General features: G+C 33.5%; 1 protein-coding gene across 1 annotated transcript; it reads left to right on the top strand.

Annotated features, from left to right (window-relative positions):
* The first annotated feature begins 8,660 nt into the window (after positions 1-8,660).
* Positions 8,661-9,768, top strand: LOC111390575 (protein LIGHT-DEPENDENT SHORT HYPOCOTYLS 4-like). The gene has a single exon (XM_023015636.1). It carries the CDS (start codon positions 8,993-8,995, stop codon positions 9,575-9,577), a length of 585 nt encoding a protein of 194 aa, XP_022871404.1. The 5' UTR covers positions 8,661-8,992; the 3' UTR covers positions 9,578-9,768.
* Positions 9,769-11,666: the final 1,898 nt, after the last annotated feature.

The following is an 11,666-nucleotide window of genomic DNA, read 5'->3' on the forward strand; positions in this document are numbered from 1 at the left end:
TACTTATGGCATAAGCTATGTCTGGTCTTGTACATTGAACTGTATACATAAAACTTCCTATAGCACTACCAATTGAGCAATAGCTCTTCCATCATTCTTTACAAGTTTTGAATTTGGATCAATCGGAGTACTACATTCATTTATGTTCAAATGTTTGAACTTATTTATCACATTCTCAATATAATATGATTGACTTAGATGGTAACCCCCACTAATTTTTGAGACTTTGATACCTAAAATGGTATCCACCTATCCAAGATCCTTCATCTTGAATGTGGATGATGGAAACCTCTTCGTTTCTCTTATACTGTACATGTGATTACTCATAATCAACATGTCGTCAACATATAAGCATATAAATGTCACACAATTATTACAAACCTTAGAGTATAAATATTTATCTATGCTATTATATTTAAACCCGAATAATATTATTGTTAAGTCAAATTTCTCATGCAATTTTTTAGTTGCTTATTTCAGACCATATAAAGATTTCACCAATTTGCACACCTTATGTTCATTTTTTAGTAGGGAAAACCCTTGGGGTTTTTTCATATAGACCTCCTCATCGAGATCTCCACTTAGGAATACTATCTTGACATCCATTTGATGAGAATTCAAGTTATATATTGAAGCCAAAGCGAATAATATTCTAATCGATGCTATTCTAGCTACCAATGCATAAGTATCAAAATAGTTGATTCCTTCCTTTTGTCGATATCCTTTGGATACCAATCTAGCGCTGAAAGTATTTAGGGACCCATCAACATTATATTTTCTTCTAAATATCCATTTGCATCCAATAGGTTTAGATCCCAGTGGTAAATCGATAAGTTCCCAAGTATTGTTGGATATTGTCGAATCCATTTCGTCCTTAATTGCATCCTTCCAAAATATGCTGTCACATGAAGCCATAGCTTCTTTCTATGTCTTAGGGTCGGTTTCCACTTGTAGAACAAAAAGAATCGTTCTCACAACATTCAACTCGTTTCTCTCTATTAAGTAAAAAGAGATAAGTTGAGAATCGATTTCATCCTGTCCTAAAGACTTCTCAACCTAAGTTCTTTTGCTTTTTTGTGGTTCACTAGATTCATCAATATTTTTAGAAGATATTTCGTCATGTGTTCCACTTGAGTTAGGGATATTATCAAGATTTTTCCTTAATTCATTATCCGAAGATAACAAATTCTCAAATAACTCTACATCGTTGGATTCGATAATCACATTGGACTCCAAATTTAGCAATCTATAAGATTTGCTATTGTTTGCATATCTAACAAAGACACATTTAATGTCTCTTGGACCCAATTTGGTCATATCAGGATTTGTGTTCTTGCAATAAGCAAGACATCCCATACTTTGAAGTATCCAATGTTCAGTTTTCTTCATTTCCACAATTCATAAGGAGAAACGTTAGTATATTTTGAAAGAATTTTATTAAGTATTCTACATGCACTCAATAAAGTTTTACCCCACAAGTTAAATGGCAACTTAGCATGAATAAGGATGGCATTAATCATTTCAACCAAGGTTCTATTTTTTCTTTCAACTAAGCCATTTTGTTCAGATGTTCTAGGTATAGAACATTGATAAATAATTTCATGTTGTTCACAAAACAAGTTAAAATTGTTCGAAAAGTATTCACCAACTCCACCACTCCTTAAAATTTTAATTTTCTTTCCTAGATGATTTTCAACTTCATTCTTGTATGTTTTAAGCATGTCAAAGGCCTCACTTTCATATTTTATCAAACAAACATATGTCTATCTAGAAAAGTTATCTATAAAAGTTATGAAATATTTATTTTCACCTCTAGTTAACATATCATTAAGTTCACATATATCAATATGAACCAATTTTAAGATACTAGAGGTTCTCTTAACACTTTGATATGATTTTTTAATCATTTTAGATTCTACACATATTTTGCATTTGTGTCCATCAGTTTCATCATATGAGATCATGTCACATTTTTTCATACGTTTCATGGTACTTTTACCAACATGTCCTAATCTAGCATGTTATAATGAAAATAAATCAACAAGATAAGCAAAATTAGTTTTATTTATTTTATTGTCAACGGTACATAATTTGACCATTCATTCACAAGAATAACATTTTCCAACAAATTTTCCATTAAGGATAATATAAGTTTACTGGACTCATACACACATTTGATGCCCTATTTTCCCAAGAGATTACCATTAACTAGGTTCCTATGCATATCCGGAACATATAGTACATTAGTTAGAGTCACGATTTTTCTAGAAGTGAAGATAATTTCTACACTTCCTTTTTCAAACACCTTGGACCGCATCTCGTTACCCATTTGAATCTCTTGTTCACCATCCACTTCTTGATAAGTTTTGAACAAAGATTTATCATATTACACATGTACCGTAGCACAAGTATCATATTACCACCCGGGAACCCTTCTTTTGATTGCATTCACTTCACTTATGGTGGTCACAGTTTTGTCATCTTGGATGGAATTTACTTTGGACTCGAAGTTGTTTGTTTTCGATGCCTACAATCCTTAGCATAGTGACCAGATTTTCCATACACAAAACAATCTCCTCTTATCTTCTTCTTGGATTTGAATTGGAAGGCTTCCTTTTGTTGGATTTTGTCGGCGGTTCTATTTTCTCCACAGCATTTGTTTTAGAAGAGCCATCATGAGAATTTTCAGTATTATCACATATTCTGGACTCCTCTTCAATTCGAAGATGCTTTTGCAATTATTCCAAAAAAATAATGTTTGAAACTATTCATGATCTTCTTCCGGTATCCTCTCCAAGTTCTGCGAAGTTTAGCAATTATTGCCCCTACTTGAAAGGTCTCTGGTATACCAATTTTTATCGCCTTTAATTTGTTGACAATAATTTGCATCTCATATATTTGGGGTAAAAGGGAAATATTGTCCAAGAACTTAAAATCAAAATATTTCGAAATTAAAAATTTATTGGTACCTTCTTCCTCCGCTTTATATTTGTTTTCCAATGCTTTCCAAATTTCTTTTGTCGATGTTGTGTTTGTATATAAATCATAAAAATGATCAGAAAGTGCGTTGAGAATGTGACCGTGACAAATTAGTTCATCTTCTTGGCGCTTCTGTCTTTCATTCTTAACAGCTTCCGCCTCTCCATTCGTTGGTTCCGGTAGTGGTGCAAGATCCAGATCTAGGATGTAGAAGATCTTCAATATAGTGAGAAGAAACATTAATTTGTCTTTCCAACAAGTGTAATTCATTCCATCGGACCGATCCAACAGCACCATGTCTTTATTCATGAGTTTGATTGTTCCCATTGTTGTCTCGCTTTCCATCACAGAAATATCGTTTGAGATTGTTGGAGAATTCATCGGATTGGAGACGAATTCACAAGACACGAACCAGCAATCAATTGAATCACACCAAGAACAAGATGATCTCGCACTTGTAAACAATAATATGAAATACTGCAACAAATAGCTTGAACACGATGACATTGTTCTCACACGATATTTGCCTCTTTCCTATGAATTTGAGATGCTTCGAAGGTTGTTGACAAATAGTTTGCAGAATTATAACAAGCCTTACAACGATTTAAGCACCAAAGTACAAGTGCAAGTCCTAGAAAACTTGACGAATACAAGGGATGAATATTGAATATGGATTTAAAAGACTTTGATATTTTATTTTGGAAGTAATATGGAACCTTGATGTTTTTTATGATGTTTACCCTTCAACATGGATCCAATATTTATAAGTATACACCACATGAACAAAATGGTGCCAAAAAGGGTGTCAAAAGTCACCAAATTTGATCTTTCAACAAAGAGAAACGGCCATGCAACGACCATATTTTTTTGTACCATACGGCCGCATGGTTTCTCCCAAACTGGCCCTCCAAGTCCCTGGAGGCCTTGTGCGGCTGGATGGTTGTTGGAACCATGCAGTCGCATGAACCAAAGCCGACAACCATTTTTTGCTTTTTCAGTTCCAATCTTGTTCATATTACTTCCACACTCGTTTATTGATCGTTGAACAACACATTTTCAACAATGAGTATTTTGTTTGCCAACATGTCACTAATTCTTCTTGTATTTTCTAATTACTATTGATAACAGATTATATTTAAATGAAATTAGGGAATTGTAGTTGTCTGTGCTCACTCATGCTGATATTCATATCACGTGAATTTCCAATCTTCTGTATTTGTGGAAACAAGGTATGAGTGGATGATTTGATTGTTATCTTCGATTACACAGTCATTTTTCAAAAGATGATTTTAGTTTTTTTTTTAATTTACATAAATAAATAGAGAAGAAGAAGAAGAAGAAGAAGAAGAAATCATCGTCTCCATTTGCTCCCGTCCCCTCCTCCACTTCGAGCAAACAACCCCTGATGAGTGTATTTCAATCATACTTTAGATACCATTTAAACTTAATATTTAGTTAATTTCTAAGAGTTTTAGAGCGTTTTAATGTGTATTTTGATGTTGTGGCATAGGTTGATGAGATTGAAGGAAAGAAAATGGTTAAGTTGTGAGAGATCTAAAGTTTAGAAACCAAAGTGCAAATGTTCAAAAGTTGTATCGAACCTCATGATGAAGATTCAAGAGTACTCGGAGTCAATTGGATAAAGAAAGACATCAAATTAATGAAACATAATCAAAGTATAATCACGCATCAATTTCCAACCGAAAAAAGTTATGTACCATTTTTAGCCTCATCTTGAGACTCGTTTTTTACATAGCAAATGATCGAATTTGAAAATGATATCTGAAGCAAAGTTGTAGCCCTTTGAATTAGCTTTTCAATGCATATTAAATCGCCTCAATTGGACATCGAGAAAAAAGTTAATATAGAAATACTGAAAGAAGCGTAGCTGGAATTTCCACCGAAAAGGTGGCGCTGACAGAGTCGCAACATCGCTACATGACACGAAGGCATCGCCTAGGTGCGCCTAGGGCACATTTTGGCCAGTTTTGAAGTTCATAGAAATCATACTTTCTATACACAAGAAGAGGCACTTATAAATACAAATTTTCACATTTTTAGAAGGGGGTTCCACACATTAAGAGGCAAGAGATCAAAATTAGAGAGCAAATTCAAGAGGAGAAAAACAACAATTTAATGGTTGAAAATCAAGATTTAGAACAAGAAGAAGAACTTTGTGCAAGATTCATCTAATCATCCACATCTAAATTCAAAATCCAGTGATAGACTCCACTATTTTTATTTATTTTTCTTCCTCTATTATGAATAGCTAAAATTCTTGTTATAGCGAATAATGTAACATACTTGGGACCCTTTACATAATTTATTTAAGATTCTTGCTCTTTATTTTTTCATGTGTTGATTTTACTATGGATTGAAAGCATTAAATTACTTGATTACTAATTTGATGATTTCGTGAATCCTTTACGAATAGAGACGTGAGTTTAGGATTTAGACCATATAGTAAAATTCGATAAATTGGTATAATGAGTAGAGATACATATACTAATTAATGCAGTCATAATTGAATTTCTAAGACAAAGAACTCGTTTAACTAAGTTAAATTCGCATAGAGATATGTAATTAAATTAGTTAAATAGGTTCAACAAGAACTCGAGAAGAATAAGTTGAATACAAAAGAAGAGTTCGACCGAACACTACATGAGATGTAAATCTTAAGCCTCGTTTGATTCCCATTCTTTGACTACAAAAATGAAAAATATGATCGTTATTCATCACATCAAATTACCATATTTGATTTTTTATTTCTTGTGTGGGCCCCGTAACGGCTATATTTTTTATTTTTATTCTTACAAAAATTGGTACCAAACAGGACCTTAATTTAAGATGTAAAGGTGATCAATAAATGAAATTATTCTGCCCCGACGTATGTGCATTGTTTGTTTTGTAAATCAATTGTGTGTGCATCCACTTACTTTTGCGTATTTACATTCAAATTCAAATCCTACAAGTTTTTTATCTGATTTCATCAAATAGTGATTAAAGAAAAATTGAATTAAGTGCTAGAGTATAGTCATCATAGGATCAACAATCCGGACTCATAGGTCCACTTACCACTTGTTACTATCCGTACACTTACGGAAATAAAATTGGCAACAACCCCACCATCATTTTCACTCTAAAAGCATGGTCGAGCCGGTCCACATGCCTAATTTTCGGTCTTTATTATATTTTCTTTACGAGATTCGTGTATCATAAAATGTAGAGACCCTCTCTAGTTTAAAACGTTATAGAGACACCTTTAAAAAATTTTAGACCAGAGATTCACCCTTATCTTTATTTATTTAGTTGTATTTTAAATCTTTTTTCTTCTTACATTACTTGAATGATTAACTGATTATATTCTTCTTAAGTTCCATTTGAAATTTATATAGATTTGATAAGATTATAAAACCTTTCAACGTCAAGTTATTTTGTGAAAATTTGGATTTCGTGAAACGTTTAAAACTTGATACTGATAGAGTTTCTAGTGCTAGTTGAATTCAGCATATTCCTACGTTTTATTTAACTTTTAGTCCCGTTTGATGGAGATTAAAATAAGATTTTTAATAGATTTTGATAAAAAATTGATAAAATGTATGATTGAAAATATGTGAATATAATGAAAGACGTGATTTAAATTGACATTGATTTAGATTAAAATTGTGATTTCAAATCCACCAAAGAGGGGCTTAACAAACATATTGAGTTGTTAATTAAAAAAAAAAAAAAAGTCTTCGAGTAGTGTAGAAACTCATTTTACATTAAATTTGACAAGATACTTATCAATCAAGAAAATTGATCATCGCAAGTCATGTGATTCATATTTTTTTATTTTAAATAATGTAGCAAATTCATTTTTGGATCGTAGGTGAATAAAACGTGTTGACCTCCGAAAATGGCCAACAGGTGTCAATCTCGTCTTCTTTATGCCTGCACACGTGGCACCCTATTTGAAGGCAAATGCCGCCGGCCGAGAAAAGGGTTCGACGACCGTTTGCACTCTGACGATCAAGTCAGCGGTCAAACGGAAATCTAAGTATGGAGTGAAATATTCGGGAGAGGGGGAATGTTGGTAAAATATTTTAACGTGTTTAGGCATGCCTGAAAATAAGAAAAAATTCTCATATTTATAGAGGTGGAGACGGGTCAAGTGCTTTAATGGGCTTAAGTTCAAGCCCAGTATGAGGTGGTTGTATTAGCGTAGCAATGGGTACCTTAGTAAGTGCTTCAACTGGGCTTTTTGGGGCCTCGACAGCACCTTTGAACGCACCTCGGTTAGACCTCTTCTTGTGCCTCGGTTAGACCACTTCAGATGATCTTTAGACAACTTCGGCTTGGCTTTGTAGGCACCTCCGCTGAGCCTTGGAAGACCTCTTGGGACCTCGGTGGCTACCTCGTCAGGCACTTCGGCTATCTTGGGAAGCACCTCGGTTAGCCCTTTGAAGTACCTCGACTAGCTCTTTAAGGCACCTCAGATGACCCCTTTGAAAGCCTCAGCTTGGGCTTTTACTTGGCTGCCTCTTAGGCCTATGTCGTCCAACTCTAATGGGCCTCGTCCGGGTTCAATAATAGGGCCTAATGTGAAGGGATTTATGAGTATAACAACACGCAAATTTTGTATGCATTAACTACAATTTAGATTTATTCTTCTAAACTTTAACACTTGGCTTCTCTTCTCATGCCTAACAACATTGTCTAAACAAAATTTCTCATGCCTAACAATATTGTCTCAACAAATTATACTTGGGATATTGACACTTTTAAGAGATGCATATTAAATTGAACGATGCAATATACAAAATTTTAAATAGTCAGACAATCAACCATATCAAATATGTCCTGATACATAGTACTTTACGTTAACTATACACGAAAATAGATGAACTATTAATTTATTTTACATATTTGATAAATATACATTATAGCCCGATCAATCCTATCAAATATGTCTTGATATATGCTCTTTCAAATTGCAATGTCTAATTGTGTCGACTTAAATTTCAGAAAGTCAAATTTCTTTAAATACACTGGATCAAAGGTGTAAAAACGTTATCTTGACAAAGGTGGTAAGAAACTTTACTTGTTGGAGTATCTATGCATAATTAATTGAAGTCATTATTCAGTTTTCAAGATTAAGATACTTATTGTAGTTTTATTAACCTGACTAGAAATTATACTAATTACAGATAGGCTAAACCTCTGTTTGGACTCCATTATTTCAAATTATAATAGAAAGAATAGTAATTTTTTTAAAGAATATTGACTGAAAATGAAAGAAAAGTTTTTAAACTTACATGTCATATTATTTTATTGAAGAATGTATGATTGATAAGAAGAGAGAGAAAAATAAATTTTAATTTAATAGAGACCGAATAGGTCTAATGATAATCGGTGCTACACGAAATGCACACGTTAAAAAAGCAATATAATGGACAAATGTCTTAACTTCTTATATATATACAATCAAAACTGTCAAACATGTCACGCGTTATTAGAAAGAATAGAGGACATTTTGGTAAAAAGTAGAAAAGGTTGTGTCAATTAATGCAAAAAATAATAATAATAATAAAATATAATAATAATAATAATAATAATAATAATAATAATAATAATAATAATAATAATAAGGTTGATTGTTCAAGAAACAAAATCATATTATTCCATCTTATTTTCACCCCCACAGCTTTCTCTCCTGTCTCTATCTATCATCTCTATGCACCCTACTGTCAAATTCTTTCAATTTCCGCAAAAGCCTAAACCAGTTCCCTCGATTCTTACCATTTTGCCATTGCTCTGCATAGGGAGTAACTACAGTTATCTTCTCCTTTTCTACTTCTCTTCAAATTTTTGCACCATAAAAAGTTAACAAAAACATCATAGACGGTTTCAAGGTTTCCTAGGATTGATTCGTCAAAGAATCATCTAACTTTAGATTTATTACAAGAAAAAACAGATTGATCAAACATATATAGTACTGTTTCTCTGTCTAGATCAAGCTTGCAAAGAAAACATGGATCCAAATCCAGTCCAAAAATTGGATTCTTCAAGCACTGAAATCAACAGTTTTGGTATCAGTACTCCTGCAAACCCTAACTCCATGGTGGGTTCACCTTCTGGTTCTTCATCCTCCGTTTCTCCATCGTCGACAACCCTAAGCCGATATGAGAACCAGAAACGTCGAGATTGGAATACTTTTGGGCAATACTTGAGGAACCACCGCCCGCCGCTGTCCCTTTCCCGGTGCAGTGGCGCCCATGTTCTTGAATTCCTCAGGTACTTAGATCAGTTTGGGAAAACTAAAGTCCATACTCAGCTTTGCCCTTTCTTCGGCCACCCAAACCCGCCTGCGCCATGCCCGTGTCCCCTGCGCCAAGCTTGGGGCAGCCTCGACGCCTTAATCGGCCGCCTTCGGGCCGCCTACGAAGAAAATGGAGGCAAGCCTGAAACAAACCCTTTCGGTGCCCGAGCAGTTAGGCTTTACTTGCGCGAAGTTCGAGATTTTCAATCGAAAGCTCGGGGAATCAGCTACGAGAAGAAAAAGAGGAAGCGACCACCACAGCAGCAGCAGCCATCGCCACCGCCAAATCCAATCTAGCTAGTACTATTTTTCGCCACCATTTGCATGAGATTTCTTCCCAAATCTCATATTATTACTTATTATATATAATCTATGAAGATTATGAAAGGTACCTAAAATTTTCCCTTTTGTATACTATTCCTAGATTTTATGAATATTGAACTATATATAGATGTTTATTGTATCTATAATGCAACTATATATTACTAATTTCAGTCATGTTTAAAGTTCTTGAATTCCATATATTGCAAAAAGAATCAGTTGAAAACTGATGGTTTTTGTAATAAAAGTGACAGTCTTTGTACCGGTACTAACAATCAGTCATGTACCGGTACTAAGATCTATGAGACCAAATTGTCATGGATTTGCATATCATGTCCTGTCTTTTTTGTATTAGGGTTTTTTTTTTTTAATTGGTATTTGGCAAATCATGATTTAGATATATAAAAGGAAAAGGATGAGTAACTTTGTGAAGATTACATGTCAGCTTTGTCCAGCACTAATATTGCCATTGGTGCTGCAAATAGGAAGGAGGGAGAGTTCTCAATTTCCCTCTTTTACTTGCTTATGCTTCTGCTAATTTTGAAACTGACAGTGAAATTAATTATGAACATGTCACTGCAACACAAAACCCTTATAAGTCAGCATATAATGATTAGGTTAAATTGAAAGATTGTTCTAAAGGAACACTATAAGCATGGTTAGACGATGATTATAGAATCTTGTTATTTGTTTTTTCTAATCAATCTAATCAATCATCGTGTCAAGTCCTTTCCAATAATGCAATGACTAGATAAGCTTCTTCTAAAGAACATAAGAACGAAATAAGATAGTGTTGAACAATATAAAAGAAAGTGAACTCGGCTAAAATCTTTTCATTTGTTCTTTCTTGTCAATTGTGGTGTTGAGTCATGTCAAGTACTCTACATAACATGTAACATGCTCCTGGACCAATAGGAGGTGTGTGTTTGTCGTTTGAGGGAGGCAAGGAGGTGAGTTCAAATGGAGTTGTCATTGATATGTGAATCCATTGCCCATTTCTCAATTGTGTCATATTAGTCTTATATGTTCCCCAAAGAGGAGATAGCATTAAATTAGCCAAGAACACTCACATGAACTCTTTGATCACAAAATTTTAGTTAGGTATTCATTTAATGCAATATTGATCTATTTATGGAAAATAAGGAAAACCCCACATCTCTCAATGTCCATTCATTTTGCGGGTATCCAAGAAGCACATGTGGCCTAAATATGCATAGAGCTAGATTTATATGGCATTTTGCATGTTTGATTGTGCTTAAAAATAGCTTATATAACTTCAAGAAAGTAAAATTTAAGCTATTATTAAGCATGAGCAATCATGACTATTGGAACGATTGTATATTTGTTTTCATTTGCATTTGGACAATGCTTGAACATTGTATATCAAGTACCGCTATTGAAATCACTAAATTCAGGATGAGGTGTTAGATCAACAAGTTGCATAAATGTTAGCACAAAACATTTTTCTATTGAGGTAATGAATTTTTAGTTTAAAAAAGACGTGCATATTCTCTTCCTTGAGAAGCTTTACTTATGATTAACGTTCCTTTGAGCACATTTGTCACCAAGATTAGATAAAAATCAAGTATCATTAACTTTAACTTTATTCTTTTTCCCAACAATGGGGACGAATATTATACGTTTAAGCTTGCTTAATCTATCTCATATAAGTTTTGGACTGTTTTATGTTAAGCAAATATCAATAGCCCTAATCTAGTCTAAACAATATTTGTTGGCTATAAGTAATCAAATAATAATAAAAAATAAAAATAAAAAATTGTAGGCTATGTGTTGTTCTCGTATGATTCGATCTCTAGAAATTGTTGATATTTACCAAGATTTCTTTTTTTTTTTCTTTGACATTCTTACAATCTTTTCTAGTTCCTGATTGTGCTTAGTTTGCAAGATAAGCTATTGCGATTTTTACTTTAGTCAAGTTCACTGGCTTTTTCGTTACAGATTCTTTTCAGGTCTGCATTAGCAGCACCTGATTGGTAATCTTCTTTTCTTTTTCCTTTCTTTCTTTCTTTTTTTTTTTTTTTTTTTTTTCCACATTTAAAAAAAA

Source organism: Olea europaea, unplaced genomic scaffold, assembly GCF_002742605.1.
Source record: "Olea europaea var. sylvestris unplaced genomic scaffold, O_europaea_v1 scaffold69, whole genome shotgun sequence".
Classification (NCBI taxonomy): domain Eukaryota; kingdom Viridiplantae; phylum Streptophyta; class Magnoliopsida; order Lamiales; family Oleaceae; genus Olea; species Olea europaea.

Excerpts from the sequence above, each read along its gene's own strand:
- LOC111390575 (XM_023015636.1), top strand. The coding sequence starts at position 8,993 with ATGGATCCAAATCCAGTCCAAAAATTGGATTCTTCAAGCACTGAAATC.